The sequence below is a fragment of the Zerene cesonia genome, chromosome 3 (assembly GCF_012273895.1).
Source record: "Zerene cesonia ecotype Mississippi chromosome 3, Zerene_cesonia_1.1, whole genome shotgun sequence".
NCBI lineage: Eukaryota > Metazoa > Arthropoda > Insecta > Lepidoptera > Pieridae > Zerene > Zerene cesonia.
Genome location: NC_052104.1, coordinates 4,708,444 through 4,733,593, shown reverse-complemented (window position 1 = coordinate 4,733,593; position 25,150 = coordinate 4,708,444). Strand labels below are relative to the sequence as shown.

General features: G+C 32.8%; 1 protein-coding gene across 11 annotated transcripts in view; it reads right to left on the bottom strand.

Annotated features, from left to right (window-relative positions):
• The window catches only part of LOC119836219, a 58,227-nt gene that overhangs the window by 14,232 nt on the left and 18,845 nt on the right, over window positions 1-25,150 (bottom strand). For 9 of the 11 annotated variants that reach the window (XM_038361524.1, XM_038361516.1, XM_038361492.1 and 6 more), the window contains 5 exons: window positions 7,458-7,611; window positions 6,589-6,823; window positions 3,159-3,254; window positions 328-580; window positions 27-213 (listed from right to left, as the gene is read on the bottom strand). In XM_038361524.1, coding sequence (XP_038217452.1) covers window positions 27-213; window positions 328-580; window positions 3,159-3,254; window positions 6,589-6,823; window positions 7,458-7,611 — 925 coding nt within the window. Of the gene's footprint in view, window positions 1-26; window positions 214-327; window positions 581-1,443; window positions 1,758-3,158; window positions 3,255-6,588; window positions 6,824-7,457; window positions 7,612-25,150 lie in introns of those variants that run through there. The other 2 variants (XM_038361541.1, XM_038361574.1) reach the window with 2 other exon arrangements.

Genomic DNA, 25,150 nt, shown 5'->3' with positions numbered 1-25,150 from the left:
GCTATATTATAATGGGAGACACTAACCTTTGTAGGGGCAATTGACTGGTTTGTTTCTTTAGCTTACTCCACGTAGTTAAACCTAAATCGCTCCTAGCCATAGACGTTGTTAGCTTATTTGTTAGTTTCTTACATCTTTCTAATAATTCTAAATTCCTGCGCGTTCTTTCATCACTATCTAATATTATGTTTATATCATCTTTATCCAATTTGTCTGAAAACAATTATTCACGGGTAATGGAATCTTATCAAACTAGGCGATGTGAGTCAGGAGTATGATATCAGATATTTAGTCACTATTTATGGGATATAAAACGTGCTACGTTACCATGATTTTGACTGACGGCGGGTTCAGCACACTCACTGTCCTCGGAGTAAATGGTGAGACTTCCCTCGAAGGCGATGGTATAGTTGTCTTTGTTGGCTTGACATGTGAGGATCAGATCTTGCTCCGTGGGCAGTTCACAGTCTAGACTATCAACGCTGAAGTGTACGCCATGCGCTCCTTCTTTAACCGGTGAAAAAAGCAGTTCCGACTTGCATATTGACATAGTATTGATCGAGCCGACGGATTCTTCTCCCTGTATGAGAGATGCTTATTAATACACTTCAAAGTTGAACCACTGATGCTATAACATCAATTGGTACATCAATTTAATAAAGTAATAACAGTAATTGCTATTGAGTGTAGGAAATTTTCAGAAGCGTGGTTACATTGCATCGTGCACTCGAGATCGTTCCCGGAAGATTACGAAACGTAAATGTTTGTTAGAACATAAACATTGGCATGTTTTAAGTTTAATTTGGGATGGCGGTTGGTTTGAATATGTTGGGCGACGCTAGAAACTGTAGCCGTAGAATGACTATATTACATGTTGGTTTTCAATCTTTTCTATTGATATCTTGAACTTTGATGTCAAACGTTCCCGAATATGTATCAGCGACCACAGTAAAACATAAGTGTTCATCAAAATGGTTTTATTACATGATATGAGTGCATGACTGTGCGGGCGCCCGTTATCAATTTAATTCCCTTTCCTGCTATGAATGAGGTCACAAATCAAACAATTTAGTCACCAAGCTACGCAAATAAATCCCATAGTTATTGTAAGATACATGTATTTTAAAACACTTAACTAGTGTTAACATAACTTGGTAATTATGCTTATTCAACGGATGTAAATTAATTTGCTTAGTTATAAAGCAAGCAAGCGTTTAACAAGAATTGTTATCTTATCAACTTAAGAAGAAATGACAGAAAAAAGTTTCAGTAGGGTAGTTAGAAGAAAAAGTGCAAGTTGATTAATTGGCTATTTTGTGTATATATAGTGTATCTAATTGTTTGTTAATATTATACATTATGTTGTCATGTCATAATATGTTTTAGTGACGTATCCGTAAATACGTTTTAAGAAAAATAATTTTATGACGTTAGAAAACTCACTGAATAATATCCTCCGTTACAGGAGTCCCAATCAAACTCAGTCACACCCATTTTGTAACATAAATTGACGAGAATCACAAGCACTACACTAAAATTAACGACCACACGCACTAATAGTTTTCAAGTGTCTTTAATTAGATTGATTAAAACTATCTTTTAAAAAATATCACCCTTGAACAGTCTTATTATCTTACGCAAACACAATTATTTATAAGGTCTTGTACGCCTGTTGTGACCTCATACAATAAACAATAAAGTATAGAATGCATCGCAGGATAGTACACAGTACAGCACTAATGAAAGTCCGGGCGCTACTGGACCAGCGGGTATATTAATTTTAATATTAGCCACATCCTACGCTTCTCAAACTTTACGAATAATATATTAAATTGGAACTGTAGTGCGCATACAACGAGCACAGCGCACGTTGTCATCGATAATGAAAAATATAATTAGCATTTGTTTATCAAGTTTGAGTGTGTAAATAGTAATTACCTAATTAATAGGTATTGTTCGAGTGTAAATAATGCTTACAGAAATTATGTGATTTTAATGTATTTTTGTCATTTAAAGTACCTAATTTATTATAGAGAACATTTTTCTAAATGTATTTTAGAAATGGTATGAGGTGAAAAATAATTTGTACATGTATATCGTAAATTAATCAATAGATGTACGTGTAGAAATTTTCTTGATTGATATCCGTCGTATTAAGTATATGCGTACAGAATAAAACGGTTTGGAAAGCGGTGTCAATTGGTCGGGCTTCATTGGTAACACACACATGGTTCCCGTATGGCAACGAACACACATGGATAGCAGATATAGCGCACTCACACATGCATGCTGCGAGGGAATGAATATGACTGTATGAGTGTAGTTGATATGATTGACGCAATTTGGTGTGAACGGTTAACGCACACATTAGCAGTCTTATTTTATCTTTACTATCCGAACATCCCGTGGGACATCGTACTATGGGGCCACAGTGTAGGAAGTCTTGTTGTGAATGCCAGCCAAGTACTGTAGACTTTCTATCTATTTGTACATGTGAGCTTTGGCTATGACTCCCCCTGAGACATTATACTGTTCCAAAAATACACCCGGATGGAATTGTTGCTTCGTAGTCACATAATTGTATATAGATCTATCCAATATCTATTTGGTAACGAGAAAGAAGACTAGAACAATTACAGTCAAATTATTATAAGTACGTAAGCTATCTAGGGATTTAATAATAATTTTTCAACAATCTAAATTATTGTTTAGATAACTACTAGTTTTACTTATAATGCTACACTTCAAAAATTTCATATCAATATATTAACTAATTTAGAAACTCATTCATAGCCATTTAAAACTTATTATAAAAAATAAGCTATTTAATGTTATATCATCTATTATGTAAAGAATTTGAGCCGACTAAACACATTATAATTTTATGGATTTAAGTTTCACTAAAATATTTTTTGTGATTTCCAGTAAATTCCACAAAATGTATTAAGTGCAAATGAAACATAAAAAAATATACGCAAGACTGCCATCTATTTAATATCTTACGCACTTGTCTACTATCAAAATGGTTTATTGAAAGACTACTAGATGGCGCTTTATTAAAAATTGCGTTTTGACTTTGAAAAAGAATATATGAGTGAAATGTGCTGATGTAAGTACAATGCAGGAGAAACATAAAACATTGAAGTGGTGAGGCGAACCTGAAAACTACTGTTGTTACTCATGGAACTGTCGAATCGAAACTTTTCCATCATAGAGCTAGAGATGCTGGCAAACATCTCGCCGTGGGGGTTACTCTGCAAGACACCAGAACATGAGACCAGGTACACCAAGAAATTTATAAGGGACTGAAATTAACAGAAAACATTTAGGAAGTGTTAAAACGGCAAATAGTTTATGCTTTTTGTGTATACCATCCCCGCTAGAGAAAAACGATAAGATGCTCTAGAAAATTTTCACTTATATTTGAGATACCATCACCACAATTCATTATAAATATTTTGTTAAATATTGCAAACATGTAATACTCCTGTCCACTTTCTTAATTAGTATGTCTTATATTAAATTATGGGTAAGGTAATGTTAGTATTTAAGGACGTGTTTACAATAGATTTTGTGATCAAATGATTTAAAAAAAAAAACAAACAAAGGTAATAATTGCCACTAAAAGATTACTTCTTATCTCATAATAGATCGTTCACTCAAAATTAGCGATATCGGTTGTTTTTTAATATATTTTTCTTCCACTATTTAATTACATAATTTTGTTTGTAAAAAATAATCCATATTTTCACAAAATTCTTACGAAAACCTGTCTTACATACAAACGAACATAGAACATCCTCCTTATCGTTTTTAGAAGTCTGTTAAAAAACGATCCGTTCGCGTAATGTATGGGAACGTTTCGATACATATCTGTTTTTAAGAAAGCGTCCTTTTCATATAATTAAAGGCATAGAAAAATTTAACGAATTTATGTGTATTTTTATTATTTATCGTAATTAATTAAAATATTATTTTCTCCAACGACAGTCCAAGGTGACCCACCCACTAATTGGTGGCGACGAAAATTGTTCATGCTCATATTTTAATAACTTAATGAACACAATATACTCGGTTTATAAATTACATTATGTAAATGCATGTTTTTACCTTCTCGTGATTTAACACACTATCCTTATATAGTGAGTTTCATAATGCCCATGCTGTGAAATGGTCGAATTTATAAGACTACCATTTTATACCTGTTGATGTCAATGTTTATCCAAGTTGCCCTAAATAATCAAAAGTTGTCAGAAATACAAGTTCCACAAGGTATTGAAATTAATCTTGTTTTACATATTATTTTATCGGGTCGTTAATTACTAAGTAGAATTTGAATTGTAAATCACTAATTTCTCCCTAACATTATTCATAGCATATTATGTTTTTTTTTTAGAATTAATAGGTACCTATTTTAGGAATCATTATGTATGTCGCGATTTATTACCAGTACATTTCCTGTAAATATCAAAAAGGCCATAATTGCATTGTTTTTCATTTTATTTTTGACTATGAAAGTATTTTTGTCTAAAGAATCAACAGAAATGTTTGTCCAATGTAACAATTTAGTCTAAAAATAATTACATTAAGTATACGGTTGTATTATCCTAACAATATATTCCCCAGTATTACATACACTTGTATAAATGAATAAGCAGTAAGAGCTCATATTTGCTATTAGGAACTATGACTGACCAATACTGATATACTCGTATATGCAGAGTTATATATATTCAGATTAAAAAACAAATTGTTATAACCCCAATTTGACCCATATTTCATAATTCCAACACTCCGAAAACAACGGTTGTTAGTAGTTTCCAATGAACATAGAATACGCCTATACATTTAGGAGGTTCTCCTCTGTCTGTTTTATCTATATAATGTTTAGCATGTATCAACACAGCCCTAATTTCGTCACCGTTCCACCAGCAAGAGTTACGCCATGACGGTTGCAGACTATGTCACAAGTTACAACATTTTCCGCGATTTTCGTCATAACTTTTCTCCGATTGCATTTTCCATTGGACCAGAGAATATAAAATTTAAGATCAAGAAATTAAAGTAACGATGTAATTTAAATAGCTATTAATATGTACCATGAATTAATGACATGAAAAGAAAAATTTAGCTTACTATTTAAAGTCGTTTCATGAAACAATATCTTTATAAAAAAGCATTCAACTAAAGCAGTCTTTGTAATATACGGACGCAATACAACAACAATTTTAGAACACGACAAATTTTATGTGTATTACACATGTTATGCTTAATTTGCCATTAATTTAGTCACTAAATCATTCGCCAAGTTATTCGTTATTCACATATGCCTAGAGAACAGTTAATAATCCTCACGTATGTCTATACAAACATATTTGATTACGTAAGGGCTGTTATGTATTAGAAGCGAAGTGAAAATGTGAAAACATGGTGCACCTTGCCTATTTGGCATGCATAATTCTCCGCCTAGCCTTTTACGTGTGCGTTAAACTAACACGTGCCTATATTAACTAATAGTTTATATACTGTTACTTTTGTTGACAATAATATGTGGCTTTTCTATACTACCTCGATTTTGGACGCCACTGTTGTATCTACTCTTAAATGATATTTATTTTTCCTGTTGTCTGTATTTTGTTACAGTTTGACTAAGTAATATAATATCGATCATATTGGACATAATATTATATATTCCATTAAAATTATGATATTTTTCATAATTAGTTTTGCGACTAGGACTAGTTGCAAAACTCTTTATTATATTAATTTATTGACGAAGTAAAATATAAAAAATAAATATTAATTACTTTGGTAATAATTGTATGTGTGTATAACTAAAAAAATAAAATAATTACTTAATCAAATTATAATGCAAAATTTTTACGCGCACTTATAAACTTAATTGAGCAATTACGTTTAAAAAACCCTGCATTCTATGTCTGTATATTGTCATATTTAGAAGAACGACGGTTTCTCTATTTATAGTAACAGAAATACCATATAAGTAGCTAATTATTAATCTGCAATTGATACCTATAACAGGCAACCGACGGGTAAGATCGTTATATTTAAATTTATAATTTAATTAACCGAGGACCGTTAAACGACTTAGGAATACTTAAGCACTTGGCAGTAATTGGAATAAATTGGTTGAGTAAAACTCAGAGAGACTCACGAGTACAGACAAGAATCATCCAATCGTAAACAAAAGTAATAAAAATGCACGGACATTGTATCCATTTTAACCACAAATAGCTCTCTGATCTTTTTTCTTCACCAGTACCTTTTTATGAATGAGAATGCAATGAATCTCAGATGTGGTTTAGGGTAATACGATTGACTATTCTCAATAATGAAACTGCTTATTTATAAAACTCATATGGTTTCATGTAGTTTTTATATAATTATGACATGAACCATCTAGATTCATATTTATAAAGCAAACGAGGGGTTAAATACATAAAATAATAACTGCTAATATAACATGATTATAAAGATCAGTGGCATTAAAGATTCTTTCCATTCAACTATGAATTTTCAGCTTTTATGTATTGTGTTTTAATTCCGTGCAACTGCGTATCGACTCACATCATTAGCTCTATCATCGTGTGGCAAGTTAGCGGTCATCAGGAGCGCATGGATGTCTTCAGTTTTAAAGCTTTCTATGTCCGCTTCAGCGAGGTTGGCGTCGAGATCTCTAGCTATATCGTTGTATCTTGACGTGAACTCGAAACGAGATGTGAGGTCGCCTATCCCTTTGTACGAGGCGGACACCGAGGACAGGACTGAGGTGTGATGACACGAACCATCCCGAAATATCGGACTGAAATAAGAGAAATTAACGTTAGACATCTTTAAAAATCATTACAAGTTATTATATACATAAGGATTAAGTCAAAATAGAAAAATCAATAATTCTTGTATAAATTGCAACTAACATTATTATCATTATATTGCTTGAACGAATGATTTCTGAGATAGGTACAATATTATTCAGCATGAATGTTTAAATCAACCTTGTCATTGAGTCACTGCATAATCAATAACCGTCGTATTAAAATGCAATTTCTCATTCGATAAGCTCGAAGCAGTTTCATTGGACTAGATAATTGTATCATAATTTGGGCAAAATTTCCTATAAACACCTAAATTCCAAATAAATAAATAAAGACAGTCACGGAACTGACTGCTGTACCAACTTTCACTTACATATTAACATCGCATTGATTTTTTGCTTAAATAACCATATGTAAAAGTATTGAATTCATTATATACCGAAATATAGGAATTCCATTGTACGATTTTTAGGTTTGTTAACAAAAGAAGGGAAATCTAATAATAGTTATAATAATAATATCTTACATATCGCATTTTATATCGTTTCAATTAACTGTTAAAACATTAGAAACATAATACTCCTTACTTGATCAAACTAGGAAATAAATGTGATTACTTACTTATAGTCGAGAAACCACAGATATCCCGAGTTGTCGCAGTGTGCGTCGAGGTCATCGTGCGTGGAATGCTGGCTGCCAGCCAGGCTCGGGTTGCTGTTGCAGTCCTCGTCCACCGCGGGACTTGCAGCCTTCAGCCCCAACCTTGGCGGTGGCCCTGGAACCCAACACGACACACGTCAATTAAATCATCACTACCATAGTCCAATGCTGCAATCTCCCAGCCAGTACTCATGTCTAATAGCGCGATAACATATAATTCAGCTTCAAATTACTACGTAAGCCAAAAGCTTTAGCTCGATTATATCAACATGTAATCATTATTTTGTTTTGAATTCTTACTTTTTCAATGTTTCAAAATTCCAAATCGTATCACATAGATCAATAATGCTCATGTGGATACCATATTACGCGCATTTAAACCAATAAAACTTCTTCGAGAACCGTATAAACATTTAAATATGGATAGATACTAAATGTAGCAGTCCCTTTAGAGAACGGGACGTGGGAGGACGAGTAAGCAACTAGCCCTATAAGGAAACCTGACCCTCATCCACGGAGCAAGGAAAATGTAACACAGACTTATTTATCATAATATTTGACCGTGATTTAAAACGAAGCTAATCAAAAAGATCCTAAGGAATATCGATACTCAGTGAGTATGCATGTTATTATATTTACTTGCAAAACTTATTTATGCTTAAGGTCAATAATCGTAGTACAATATAAGTAGACAGTGAACTTCTGTCAAGACGAGTTAGGAAACTCAGTGACGCAAGCCTGACTCACTCATGATACATCGGAACGACTATGCGGCCCCTCGATTGTTTTTATTAGTTAAATCAAACTTGGAAGCCCAGTATTGGCTATTGCATGAATCATTTCCTCCAAACAGGTATATAAGTGTGATAATAGAACAATATTCGACACCAGCGATCATGATTCAAGATTATGTCAACAAATGTGTAGTGTCATGCAGCGAACTGCATTACGTCAAAACTTATTTCGATATTTATTCAATAATAAATTTTAGCAGCACTACAGTCATTTACTTATAATTATTTTCTAAATGTTTAGCTTCGCAATGTTACGACGAATACGAGACGTGTTGTAAATAGGTAATTGATAAACAACGTTATTCTGTATACAATGTTTCCTTTTATTTACACAGTTCAAAGCACTCGGTGTAATGTCCTTGTAAAGGCGGGTGAGATATAAAGTTAGATTTACAATCTAACGGCGCCTAGCAAATCACACCATTGACAGTTGTTAAGCTGGTTAGTCTTCCCTTTGCGTTGGCGTTAAGCCTAATTGGCTGACTGGCTATCAATGTCAGATGAAGGTGGCGGTCAAGGGAGATAAAAAAATTCAAGGGCGAACCATGAAATATAAAATTTTATTGTTAAACAATATTTATTGATTTACATACAAATATAAGGAATTTATCGACAATACAATGTTTCTTGTACGACATTAGGCCATTAAATGAACAAATGTTGCAGTCGAAATGTGAAGCGGTTACGATTAGAGGATGTTTCTTTAAATAGCATTTAAAAAGGAAACAGATGTAATAACTGCGTTTTAATCACAGCAATGAGATAAACGCTGCAGGGTATGTTGCGTTGCATTCCATCGGGCAGATATACTGTAGTGGGCGGACATGCTGTATTAATTCAGTTTTGTCATTTGTACTCTTAAGAAGTGAATACAGCTTTCGTATTATTTGCGTGTTAAGTATAGTTATATTATTAAAAAGGGAATAGAAATGATTCCTAAAATATTTGCAACATTATCTATTTTAATTTATACCTTTATGAATGGATTGCACAATCCACAATTTAAAACATGCAATCATTTGACAGGTTGCAATGCATGCAATTGCAATGCAGTTTTAAGATACTTCAAAATTATTAATATGAGAAGAAACTATTCAAGTGTCCTCAATTGTTGAATGCAAAATATAATTGAGGTAGGCAATTATAATTGCTGGCATATCGTATGACACAAATAGACGCCCAAGCCTCCGTGTCAAGGATCCACTGACCAGGATAGTTGAGGCAAATAAATATTTAAATGATATTATAAGTACTATATATTGCATATTCAGCCCTTTATTTAATAGAGTTATACATCAGAAACATAATAAAATCCAACAATGGATTATTTGACCGGACACAGTAGACAGAGCATATCGAAATGTCAGACTTAAAAAAATCAAACAATGGCTGTTTGCCAGCACATTTTATTTTCCTTAATGCTAGTCCGTTCTCATTTATTGCATCACACTAACAGTAGAAAAATGGAATAATGTCGTTCCTCACCGTGTTTATGCATTTTAATTTAGCAATTCGTGTTATTTCGGGGAAATGTTCCATTTTCTTATCTAGCTTGAGTGAATTCATTTTTCAAATGGAACTCTGAGATATACGCTATTCCGACCTCAATATCAATCAACATTAAACTCTATTGGATTCTAGATACGTCTAGATTTCATTCATGTATGCCATAATTAATTTAAATACGTAAGCAAAATTTTTAATTAAAGATATCTTTTAAAACTTTGCAGACACTTTTTGCAATATTCAACGAACAATAGATTGCCCGTGAGATATCAAGCTAATTTGGCCGTGAGTGTCGGATAGAGGTCACTGGCATCTACCACTGTATTTTTTCACGTTAGCGATTGAATACATTTTTTCTTTCATATAAATAAGTTCGTGGTACCGGTAATTGACACAGATATCTCCAACCAACTCTCGTATAGATGACTGTTAAAAAACAGTTTTATAACATTTTACTAGTTTGCATTTAATGTTAGAATCTAAATTAACCAACTTAGATATAAATACATAAATTACTTAGATGTATTAGACTCTAAAAAAATGTATAGAATGTAGAGAATATGTTAAAATTTTTTAATGTGTATCATTATAAAGAAATAAATGATCGATTTTGCTTTTACTTTTTATTTACATATGTGTGAGTATCGGTCCACCCTACATCCTTCCTCAATAAATGGGCTATCTAACACTGAAAGAACTTTTCAAATCGAACCAGTAATTCCTGAGATTAGTGCGTTCAAACAAATAAACTAACATACTTTTCAGCTTTATAATATTAGTATAGATGTGTACACATAAATTATTATGCAATGCTCCACTAACTTGTTAGAAACAAAAATGGCTTAAGATTAATTTCCTATTAAATTTGAAAATTCAAATAAGAATTGCAAGTGCAGCACGTACTTGCTTGCATCAATAAACGAGGAAGTTTATTATGTTATTGACATCGTGCATAATTACGCTTTCCGGTCGCACATAATTCTTTTTAATGCTTAATCAGCGTTTACCTTCACGAAGATAAATACCCGGTTCAAGTTTTCACGGACAACACCCTGTAATGGCATTTAAAAGGGCACTGTGTCTCCAACCGACTGAAATGGCGCTGTTTTAAATGTTTACATAATTTGGATGTAACAAAGATCATGCAAGGTTTCCTTAAACGTAAGTGCGTTTTAAAGTTTATCTTATACTAAATCATAACACTTCATTTCACTAAACATTTATATTTGATGTTTGTAACTGGAACTAATAAATTAGTTTGAACTTTGAATTTATATTCTAAAACGCAGTTCCATCACGAATAAACAATAGTATTAATACTTATACTCAGGTTTGCTGTACCTTATTAAAACTTATACTCAGGTTAGCCTACTGAATAAAATCAGAAAGTACGAGTTTATTTGTTTGAACTCAATAATTTCAGGATCAATGTTCCGATTTGAAAAGTACACGTCTATGAATTAATACGACGTGGTAAAACCGCGGGGCACAATACAATATTTTGTATATAAATAGGTACTTTATATATAGAGTTGTAGTACAATTTGGACATTGATAATAATTTTATATAATCCATTTTTTGTATTATTTTTTGTATACGGATAAGGGATATGTTAATATAGCCATATATATTTTATACCCATTGTTTTATATAATTTTATGTAAATTTACAGTTTATCGTATTTTAATATGTTTAAAAATATTAATGTAGATTACGGTATACCCACCTAACAATAGTGGTTGATATCCGATTTGCATTTAGTTAACACACGGGGTTATGCTATTAATTATGTGAGTCAGAATCACATTATGCTAATTAAAGAGGGTGAAACGCGTCCGTCTATGCTTATTTGTTTTTGTCACCATACATGTCCCGTGTGTTGCAGAAACATGATTCATAACAGTAAAATTAGAAAGCTTTAAATACAATCCGCCTTCGCAAATGAGACTTTCCATTTCTTAACACATTCATGAAACAATAACAACAAATTACTGAATTGTTATTTTGTTGTTTGATCCCAATATTCAAATTTAAAATTCATACTTAAAACTACAGGAATTTATATTCGCATCGGTGTTCTTAAATTAAAAAAGACCCAATACAACACAGTTCGCAAACTCAATCTAAATTGTACCAATAGAATTTAATTTGAATCTGGTAGAACGACAAAGGTATCTAATTAATGTTTATCTGTGGTGTTGTTTAACAGACAGGCCTGATTACTTTTCGCCTCAATCCTTTTTAGTCTCTAGAGACCACCGACGGGATATTTGAACTGTATACATTTCCCAGAAATGTTAATACCAGCAGCGTTGGACTACTGGGAATAGTCATTACAACCATATCGGGATTCGTATTGCGAATGCTGATGATTCATTTAAATTATAGTCTACAACTCGTACATAAAACCACAACGGGATTTATAATCTCTACCAATATTATAAATGCGACAGTAACGCTGCCCGTCTATCTATCTGTATTGTCTTCATGATTAAACCTCGACATGGACATTGGACACATGAGAAACGATATAGGATAGTTTTTATCCCGTTTTCCTTTACGGCGCGGGCGAAAACTTAGTTAAAATATAACAAAATATGAATTTTCTTGTGTTTGATTTTACGCGAGTATTATATATTTAGAAATTAAAGTCTTTTAAACGGATTTTAAGCGCGATTTATTCATTATATTATTAACCCGACGTTTCGAACACTACAGCGAGCGTGGTCACGGGGAGACTGGTCTAATATAATGAATAAATCGCGTTTAAAATCCGTTTAAACGTCTTTAATTTCTAAATGCATTTTCTTACTAAACACAGTTAAACGTTCGAAGTGCCAGAATACTTTTATTCGATACATATCATACGATGGTAAAAAGTTAATCTTATGAGGCCATAAACTATTTCGAATATTCTATAGCAATATTTTTTGTTCCTACGTTATTTATATTTTGTGAGCCCACATTGTCATCTGATCCTCTTTGGAATTTTAACTAGAAGTCTTTGTTGGGCGAGATAAAGTATTAAAATTTTTTGTGTTCCACATACCGAAATACATAAAATAGGAGCGCACTCGTATGAAACCAGTTATTCATTTTCGTGGACCAAATACGTCCAGGTACGTCTTTAATATTATAATAAAAAACGACATAGTGACCATACCGCTTCACATTAAAAATGTTTATTTAACATTATCACCATTGCCGTTATATTGACAAATGAAACAGAAAGCAATAAATCGATCCGTAAGTACTATTCGCGATATTTAAAACATCGTAAACGGTAAATGAGTCATAAGAAAAACGAACCGTTAAACATAGAAGTGACAATAAAAGAAAGCTTGCAAGGCGCCGGACAATTTTAACGTGCGACGACCACTGAAAATGGAAGATACTTGTATTATAAATAGTCCCACTCCTGCAGCATGACCAATCCGCTAAATTTATATTCCATCTTTAACTTGGGTAAATACAGTCACAACATTAAATCCAAATAAAAATTTGGCGGAAACAAAACAACAGAGTTAAATCTGTCTTTAAACAAAAACATGGCCGTTTGAATGACACTGCTCATGAATCAAGGTGATGTAGAGGAAATTGATAACTTTCTTTGTAGCATATTTTTGTTTTTACAAAGACTTACGAACCTTGGTCGTACTAATGAGCACTATCTTGTAATCTTTTTACACACGTACGTAAGCATACCAAATTGCGCGGCGATCGTATTGTATAGATAGTGTATTTCTTACAGCAAAAAATTGTACAAGCGTAATCGACACGTACTCAGTAGCAACCTTGGATGAAATATTGAATGCCGTCAGGTTACCGACACATGTCTATAGATGGACATGATGGAATCTGGAGCGATCTCAATTCAAGAAGTTATAACTAAAACCGTTTGAAATAAATTTACACTCCAGCCAACACCTTGTTAGCCGATTGCTCTTTTTAACGATGCATTATGAGAGGTAATACACAAGGAGGTGATAGACAAAACATTTAGTATAGAATATACGACATGAATGTGAAAAACTTCAGGAAACCGAATAGCAACTGTGCCTGGTGAACATAAAGCTCAGTTTAGGTTGAAAAGTGGTTTTTATAGACACCCGGACCGTGGTGTGCCATGTCAGGGTCACTCGAATCAAATGCGAGTTGATGAGACTGCCACAATGCCTAGCACTACAGATGTAGGTATATCACTCACTTCCTTTAATGTTTGAAGATGTTTATTATACACTAGCAACCCGCCCCGGCATCATCTGTGGTACATTTATAGCATATAACCTTCCATCATAAATGGGCTATCTAACACTGAAATAATTTTTCAAATCGGACCAACAGATCCTGAGATTAATGCGTTCAAACAAACAAACAAACAAACTCTTCAGCTTTACAATATTAGTATCACTAACTAGTATAAAACAAAGTCGCTTTCTCTGTCCCTATGTCCCTTTGTATGCTTAAATCTTTAAAACTACGTAACGGATTTTGATGGGGGTTTTTTTTAATAGATATAGTGATTCAAGAGGAAGGTATCTATGTATAATAACATCTATCAAACTACTCTGAATTAAAGCGTACGAGGCCGCGGGCAAAAGCTAGTAGATGTATAATAGATACCAAATAGTTAAGTACTTCCGCGATTAATCAAGGTTTTTAAGCACTGTATAGTTAAGGCAGTTACAGCTAAGATCAATGTTTTCACGTCTATTTAAATAAATTGATGTACATATTTACAAACGCTTCACGCTTTATTAAAACTTAACGAATTTATGTTTTAAGTCACACGCGTACCTACCATGACCAATCCTAATGGAAAATACAAAAATTGCCATGATCCATTAGGCAAGAATAATGTCCTACTGACCTGAGGCATATATTGTTCGTTATTGTCTTTGTTACAAAAATATACCTTCACTATAAATATCTACATTTAATGTCTTACAAACCAAATTTCAAGAATAATTCGACATTTCGAAACAATCGTGGAACGGCATTAAAAACAATGTAATTTGTAAATTATTTCATTTGTTGTTGCTGAATTATGATGCAGTACCTAATGTTCATGTAGATTACTGCTACATTATTTTTATTTCTATACCTAGAGTTATTGTCTGAATATTTTCGAGCATTTACCTACTTAATATTTCAAATTCTGAATAGTTATCTAACTATAAGTGTCTAACTGTAAAATCGTTATTACAAGTCCTATTGTACATTGTCTCTTTTTGTATTGGAGCCCCGAGCAAATTGACAGTTAAACCATTAAAGATAAAGGGAATTAATGGTATTACCATATGGGTCGGTATTATCACGAGCATAGCTGTGAAGTTAGCCCACTAGAGGTCCATTACCGCATCGTTGCGAGAATATTTCATTGTTGCAGTGCTGCTTTAAACCTGTTTCAGCAACGTGCATTTTATATTTAGAGTCTAGTAGTCATAATACGGCTTTCAATAAAGCATACTTAGTTTAGAAGGTTTCGAACAGATACAATTACAATTATTTTTAACAATTTTCATGATACCATTTCTACTGTATATTATGTTTGAAATCATTTTAATATACGAATAGATGTTAAATTATAATGGTTCCAAGTTTATCTTTTTATATTCAATAAATTATTGAGTTACCTCAATATCATTATAATAAATTATCACCTATATATGCATTTAATTTACATAGAATATGAAAGACACTTCTGTTTACAACCCATTCAAAAAATATTTATTGCCACATATTTCTAGTAAATACCCAAATAATATAAAATTTATGACGTCATAACTTCAGTGTAGGAAATGAAGGTTTCAACAATTAAAACACTGTGTTATAACGTAGTGAAGTAAAAAAATTAAAACATTGAATAACAATGTACAGCATTGTTCTCTTGTGGCATTCATATGACGGTTAACATCATAATGAAAAATACAGTCAGGTTTATTAACGATTTATTTGAATGGCTTTGTAGTTCGATGCATTTCATTGAACTAATTTTAGAAAAAAAATGTACCATGAATAGTAATTGTATTGAGACAAACCGTATGACTGATGGAAGGGATGGAGTATCATTTTGAATGTTATCGTAAATAATAAAATTAATTCTACCGTCGCATTAAACTTAAAACAATTATGATCCAATATAACTATGCGGACGGTGAGATAACTTTTCGGTTTCTTTATTTTGCATTGAGAATAGCAATATGCAATTCCTTCTATTTGTTCTTTCTGTATTTGGATAAATGAAAGTGCATTTAACCACTCATAATAGAGAGCATCGCATCATCAGTCGCCTCAATGCAATTACACAGGCTAATGCATGCGTCGCCTTACTTAGAATACAAAGGCCCCTATCGGATTTATTTCATTGTCGTGCGTTCTGGTCGACATTTGAATACATTATCCACAACACTCCTGCGTAATGACAACTTACATTCAATTGTTTTGAATTTAACGCCCATTCATTGTTGGTTTAAATTTCCCAAATTACCTTGCCAACCAATATGAAACAGCCAAAAAATAATAGGCAATCCCTATTCGCATTAATCGACGAATTCGATATTCCATAGGAATAGTCAGTCTGCTAAATGGCACTATTAGATATGTGATGATAATTCTAATAGGCAGCACAAAGACGCATTACGAATGTAATTTGTATTACAATTAGCTTGTTTATAGCGGAGGTTCGAGACTGATAATAGTACAATGTTGATGTTGATCGCCGGTGTTCGCAGTCGTCCTTGACTTACGAGCTGGCGCCGCAAGCCCGCCTCCTTACCGACTCTCCCCCTCAATTTATATTTGGCTTTATACCAACACCAGCAAGCCGTTTATTATTTGCAAATGACTGTGAAACAGCCGTCGATTGGCCATTTGTCGGGCTTGCCCAATTAAATTCATAGATCAGTGTCATAACGTTTTAGCACCAACTGAATGTACTCGTATTTTAAATGTCTGTAAGAATTGCTGTATATAATAAAGTCAACAAAGGAGTGGTGCCCAAACGGTATTTGATAGTCATTGACCACAGACAACTTGACATAAGCAACAAATACCGTAATGGCCATGTAAGCAACACAGTGACGCTAATTGAAGCAATTTGGAGTAACTGTTACCTAAAAAATTGTACAAAATAAATGTATATCCAGTTGCCTCAATTTGAAATAGGTCTGTTTTATGTGTTTTAAATGCTTTTATACATAATTAGTACGCAACAACGATTGAATTGCACGATATAAATATTTGTTAAGCTTAAAACGACTACCGGTCCTTTTTATTCTAACTTTCTATAGGAGGAAGAACAATATTGAGGTAGAAACTAAAGATGCATAAAAGAAGATGAAAATTAAACATGATTCAACGATTACACCAACACCCCAACAATTTATTACCATTAATCTTTAGTAATCCGATAGCCATATAAGAAATAACTTGTCTTCACATACAACAGTCGATTAGAATATATTATAAATAGACCCGACCGTAGTCGCAGCATGGACAATGAATTCCGTAGACCAGACGCGTTCCATATGGATGAGCTGAGAAAGGGCATGTATGATTGCATTACAAATGTTTACTCTATCATGAAATATACGATAAACATACTAATTATTTATGGGCTTAAACATTTTCAGAATTAGACATTATGTTTGTGAATATTTCGATCTAATATACGAACGCTTTCTTTTTAGACTTTGATTTATACTTAGATAGACTTAGAGATAATGTTTTGTAAACAATTTTAACATCTTTATTGTTATTATATAATATACCTATCTACAACTAGTATACAACGATTAAGAAAGCGTAAAATAAAGTATAGAAAAACTGAATTGGAATATATGCAATGTATGAAATGATTCAAGTTTCTTAAAGGAACCAATGTATGGTTGCATAAATATGATAAAGCTGAATGTTCGACGTTATATTCAAGCTTTACGATTAATATTTTCATGTCAAGAATCAGTAACATGTACCGACAGTACAGCGTAATTTGTCAGCCATAGAAATGCCAACGGCGTCTGAAGGCAAATATATATAATGAAGGCCTTATCTCAAAACTGCCACTCGAGTGTCAATATCAGGCTCGGGAGGCGCAGATACTAATGCTATTTCTCTATTACCTACTTCTATTCACAAACATCAAAAGCTCATTTCGAATTCTATCAGTTGCTTGATATTAAACTCTCTCGATTTACCAATATTCTGAATCACTGTGTATTCATTGCGAAGAGTCGTAAAATGCCGACGAAGCTAAAATAAGAACACTGGAATTTAGCATCTTGAACTTTATCGCACGTAACGACAGCACTGTCAAATGCTTTATTATTGTTTGCTTAGGATTCCAAAGACCCTCATAAGGGCACGAAACTAGAATCTCGTGGTAAGCGTACAAGAAGTAATTATCTTCAAGCATTATTTTAGTTCTTAAATATTTTTACACTCTGGCAGCAACTGGACTCAATCATTAGTTAAGCATTTGTACAATTATAATTTAGTTAAGATGACTCTAGTTATAGACTCCAATTTAATCGTAAATTGACATTAGACGTAATTGACAAATAAATTATACCACGATTTAATATATATAATGATTGGGCAACCAGGCAGTTAAAATTCGTATTGCGTTTTCCAAAGAAAGCTGCTCAAAAGTGAACCACCCATATCTAAAAGCCATGTAATATAAATCTCTACAGTGAATGCTGTTATATTAACTCCCCCGCTTTCCTAGACATTAATCAGGTGTCACAGAAAATTGATGTTTCATAATGCTTAATTTAGGCAACGATACCTATTCAATTTATGGAAATTATAGCACGCATAAATCAAAGAGTAAACTACATGGGGAATTATAATAAAAACGATCAGGACATTACTCTCTTGGGTACTTAAATATAGGCACATTGAATTGAGGTAATAAATATTTTAGAGACAGAGCAATAAATGTATTTCGAGATATTCTGGATGCATTTCTTATTTAGAATCTACTGTTCTTCCGTCAATAATATAAAAAAGCATTGAATCGAATCTATAATGAATTTTAAATTTGTAACTTTAGAATTCAGTTAAGGTATTATTTTTTCCTATGACGATAGCAACGATCCACTGATGATGTTGGTAAAATATGTATATAAATCTGGTATTTAACTTAATACACTGAAGTACAAGAACATGTGTTTAATACAGGGAATGAATCATTGGTAAGAACATAAAACCAGTCACAATGTCTATAATATATGTTATAAGTCGTATTTGTATACTGCAACATATTTCAGTGCATTCTCATACTTTTAATTGGAAATAAATATAATTTTAATAACAATTGTATTGAAAAAACGAAGAATTAGCAAATAGTAATTTAACTATTACGCTTTAAAACGTTATATAAGGGGTCGAATGTAGACTTTTTGTAGTGTGGGCGAACTGGTGGTTAAAATACAGAAAAGTGAATCATAAAATTATTTAGCAATCATAGTAATTGCTTTGGCAAAGTGCTGTAAATTCTATAATTGGATAATTTGAGTTTGCACTCGGATATCTTATTGTTATATCAGCACATAAAAGAAAGGAGTTATATCATCTAACTTCCTTCACTAATACCTTTCAAATTATTTGTTAGTTATTGTAATTTGCAACTAACATTTTATTGCAAGGAAAGTTAGTTAATATTCAATACTACGATATTGCCAATTTGATAAAGCCTCTAATTTTGCAATATCTTGTGGGCGAAGTATAATATTTAACTGTTTGCCAAAACAAAATTCTCCCACGTGTATTTATAAAGCTTTCATTTTAAATTATTTATGGATAGAATTGAGAAATATACATGCGGGTTGTATTTTAACATACTCTGAATTTTACTAGAATTACATTTCTCGAGAAGTAACGTATGTATGGAAAAAAGTGTATGTAATTGTAGGTATCTAGATCACTTGTGCTAGCTGCAGGAAAACACGCATCTGTGTTAATCAAGTCACGTACGTTGTGACCACAAATTCAATTTTTCATAATTCGTCACGAATTTAACGCAGTTACCTAAGTCTTAATTAATCTAGGCGTTTAGCAATAGAGCTCCTTTCTAATTTCTTTTTTATGACATCTGGAACTACCGTTAATTAATTAATCGACTGTATAATTTGGATATTTATATATCAAATTATACACTCAAAAAGTTATCAGCTATCGCTGGGTACGTGTGATTATGTGTTGGAGTAGATAATTGATGCGCGTGACTATCTCCTTTGATATTTATAGCTTATATAATCAAGTTTCTTCCTTTAAGCGTTATGTAATCGACAACGTAATATGAATATATTAACGATTAACTGGTTTCGAGCAAAAGAATGACAATACTGTCAATAAACTTTCGTTAGAAATCCGAGAACACGGTGTAAATTTCACTCACCGGGTATGACGCAGATCGACAAATACAAATCAAAATTTTAGATTAAATGGAATGAAAGTCACGTCACACGTCACACACAAAGCAAGGTTCAGAAAAGTACTGAAATGTTAGTCCTGTAACATAACCTCAAAGTATGTTGAAGGACATGTATGTTGTAGTTGTTCACCTCGCCAGAAATTTTCAGTGTGAAATCTAAACCAATCTGTGTGTCCCTGTAATACAGTTCAATTTAGAACAGGTTTGAATTTTAAATGAAGATATTAGAGTTGCAGCAGAGCGTGAAGCATGAAGATGGTGTAGAACTTGTGAGCCTAAATATTTAATCTATTATAGCAAAGATAAAACTGCGCTGCGATAAAAATGAGGAAATCTTTACTCTGAGTCTACTTTATGCCTTAGATGGAAATCAAAGTGAAATAATCATTTTGGCCCTCATCTAGTAACGAGGAGGAAAAGGCTAGATATGTACGAACATTGGAACCATAATCAAGCATCTTAGAAGCCTGACACTTTCTTACATAAAACGATTGTGACACAATGGGATTATTGGGTAGACTGATACTATATTGTAACACAGTATCAGTGAGATAACAAACTTTATTACGACTTTATTCAAGCAGAATTTACATATAACTTGTTGATTTTCAACGTTTGGTAACTGAATGATGCATTATTAGTTCTTCAAAATGGCGTCAGCAATTAACGAACGCGAACGGGATGCGGGCGAATGAATTGAATGTGGCCTGTTGATCGAGGAAATCGCCTGTGGAGCAATGAACGAGGCCATTAATCTGCGTTGTATCTATTACCGAAAAAACTTTAATGTACACAGAAACAATTTTGAATAACTTGTGGGTGGAATTGAACGTATAATTTTGTAGGTTGGAACGTGATATTATTTAATTCCTTTTTTATGATATCGTCAACGTCATCAAATCGTTAGGCGTGGTAAGAGGGGAGGATTGTAGGGTAATCCAATAGATTTTATTATTATGACATATTTTGTTGTGTAATATTACTCTCTAAACATTTATAGATTATTTTATAAATCACAATTTAGCTGATAGACTGCCGACTATATCTTATTACATTTATCTTGATTAGCCGACATTTAGAATACTTTACAAAGAAACGCGGTCATCGATAGAAAATTTTTGCTTGAATAATATTAACATAATTTATTCTTGCCATGACATATAAAAAATGTAAGATGTTGGACACGCGAATTTGCTTAGAATAGACCGCTGTCAATATTGACTAAGGAGTTTGTTGACATGACATTTGACATAAAATTACTACTTTCGCCAGTATGACAGTAATGTAAGCAGTAGACAAAAACTTTCCACTGTAGGAGTTCCATTGTATTTAGCGAGAGTACGTATACAAAACAAAAATGTTACATGCGGAACTGGGTAAGTGATTGTGATATTTTGGAAAAGTTTTTAACTACGTAACTGCGATGTTATCTAACAACCCATCGCCATCCATAATTTAGGAATTAATATATCAGTATTTTTGAAAGTGAATAATTTTACTATTTATTAAGGATTTCTTATCGCTATAATTAGGTTATTGACATATTTTATTTAGTTATTGTTCAGCACTATACCTTTAAAGCTCTGATTCTTCGAAAATGATTGTGTCTTAGAATATTAAGAAGAATTAGGTATTCTATGAATGTTTCGCAAAAATAACACCAAAGTGAGTTGTGGCGGTCTACTATTCATAAATAATAAAGATTTGGAGCATCGTTCCGAAAACAGCTAAATCTTGAAAAACGTTTCGTAAATCGAAAATATGTTACTATAAATGCTTTATTTTCAACTGCAAATTAGGACAAATAACTGTATTTCATTGATTGGAATTAGTCACATTCTTAGGCAAAGTTTTGCGGAATATACGGATTTAATACATATTTCGATTTCGGCTGTGCGTTGCCTTCTGAATCTTATCGTTAACGCTTATATGAGATACAATTCCATGACTTTCGTTCATTAAACTTCTTTCCCAGATTTATTATACAAAGTTAAGACGTCAAAAATTAATGTACGATGCATCAATATCTTTAGAAAGTCACATGAGCAGCTTTTTATTGACTTATCTCATAGATAGGTAACCTGTATAGCCTTACTTGTAAGTTGTCACTTGTCGCGCCATACTGGGTCTGTTCTAACTCTCTATTAATTAATTTCTTTCCAAGAATTCCTCCAAAATCAATCCTTATGCTGGCATGCGGTTATTAACGCTATAAATCTTAACGATTCTAAATAACGTAACTTTGAACGAATATTGCGATGACAAAATGCATGGTTTTCATAGACCGTTACAAAGTACATCAAGACAATAGTTAGAAAGCCAACGAATTTAGATTTGGTTACATTGCAATGTATGGACCACTAAAGATACGAGAGATTAAAGGAACGATCGGGTTTCTGGCCGACTCTTCTCCGTAAATGTAACGTTTATAATTATAAATAATTAGTCGCAAATATAAAACTCTTTTACGAAACACACATGTAATTTGCAAGAATAATAATAAGTTTATAGCAACATTGTGTTAATAAGATGACATCGATGCGGATATTTTATTTTATTTTAAACAATAGATGCATTCAAATAAACTATTTATAATGTATATGTATTATAAACCTTGGCGATTGGTAATACAGAAATGCTTAGGGCACGCCGCCAAGACGAGTTATTAACGTAAATATATTATGAACCTTGAACTTCTTTGACACGTAAATATTAGCAACACGCAAACACTCCCCAGAGAAATAAAGCTAAATATCATTTTTGTATGTTAAACTAAACATTCAAGTCTGCCACGTGGTTTAAATTATTTCGGTGTACGTACCTAGGGGGCGGATACGGGTCGAACACCCCAAACAGCGAATGTCGTTATTCCACGACCCCATATGTTTTCGAAACCCTAATCTTATTTAAGTCGGAGCTTTAACAATTCAGAAAATCAATACGTGTTTCTTTAAATTGCTTCAGTTAAAACCGGTTGTATGCCAGTTGTAATAAATGCTACAGAACATAAATCCTGCAAGAATTTTAATTAAAAATTCTTTAAACAATGATAAGTCTCATATAAATCCATTATGCAGAAGATTTAGTCACCATGTAATGAGTTGGTATCGACTTTCCTTTCTATGCGTTCACTGCGGTTACGCTATTTCACGGTTGACGTAAATGCCTCGATATAACATTGATAGGGAATGCACATTCTTTTCACCGTATGATTTAAAAGGCATTCAATGTACGCATGTCTGCTTTCTCTTTAAACACGGAGTTAAAACTCGTAGGAGTGTAAACTGATGGTATTTTTATAACTACATCACAAACACGGATGTAATAAAGAGCTTATAAAATGATTTACGATTTGCATGTGAAGCTAACGAGCATACGATGGGCTTATATCGATTTCAACGTGTGCGAGCGGGATAATTTCGCTCGCTCGGCTGGCATGCAAATACCGCTGTCACGTCATGGTCGCTGCATTTTTACCACGCTCTTGTCATCCGCCTTGAAGATTACAGGATAAAAATGTTTGCGGTTTTAATTTCTGAAATCGCTTCTATGATACAGTTTTTTGTGAGATTGTTCGTTTGATACAACTATCTTAGGATCCGGTTAGGTTTTAATCAAGTACCTGTTTAGGTTTAGCAGATAAATAATTTATTTGTAGCCGTTATCAAACTTGTATCAAATATACATAATTATTTAATTCCTTTATCATAAGCATATATGTTCATAATTTATATGCCCACAGAGCGAGGCGTTCTGATCTATGATAAAAAGACGTGCATCCCATAATTTACGTCTAGGCAGCTATGATACCGAGTCCTATCTTGGCCTAGAGTCCGCCTACCACACGATAACATGACATCCTATATTTTCAACAAGTTCGCTTCTAGCAATAAATAACTGGTACTGTAATTATGCAAATATTGAACTATTCTTTATATTAGATTTATTTTCTTCAATATATTACTTATGTTAAAAAAGCTGTTCGTACGAGATCTAAATGTTATTCAATATAAAATATGCTGTTATCGTTCTACAGCTTTTTAAACATATGTATTTGTAACTGTCAATCCCTTTAATGACGAGATGAAAGATTAATGACCGTTTAAAACCAATGTGACTATAGAAAACACACGTCCTCTATTCAGCGCACACACACGTATATAAAACTTAACATGATAGAACCATCAGCTATCTTGTGGTTGATTGATTAATGCTTTTTGGGTGATATTCGTCTCATATCAGTTTTATGTTCAACGAGGAGTTGCGTGTCATCATCATTGATCCTAATACTTTATAAAAATATATAATTTACTGATGTAAATTATAGACTAATTGATATTAGAATCATGAAATGCACACAATGTGTCGATTTATTTCACATAACATTTTTTGTCTTAATTTTGTTTTTAATGCTATCTGATCTTATAATGAAACAATTATACAGACTCTAACTCTGATCCTCTACCAGTACATGTAGTATATATAGCGTTGATTGAAGGCTTTTCCAGCCAACTGCCTCTGTGTGAACGTGTGATGGAATATCGCTCCTAGAACTGGGTTGTGAAACCTGGCTTATCGTTCATCTTTCACACAGGTTTTCTTAACCCTACACACTAATGAATGGCGCCGTAAGTGTTACATGAGACTTCTTTTGCGCAAAAATAATATTTTTTATTAACTAAGACATTTTTTCTACATTATAAAGAACTTCCATTATTAGACGCACTGTAATATAATACAAGGTATGATGGATAGGTACATATAACGGAATCTCAATAGAAATATATATAACGCTGTGGATAAATAACATTGTTATCAACCAAAATGCACAGAGACTATTATACTTAGTCTGGCCATAAATACTGTTACACTTAATTATAAAAAAATATTACATTTGAATTTCGAATCTGTC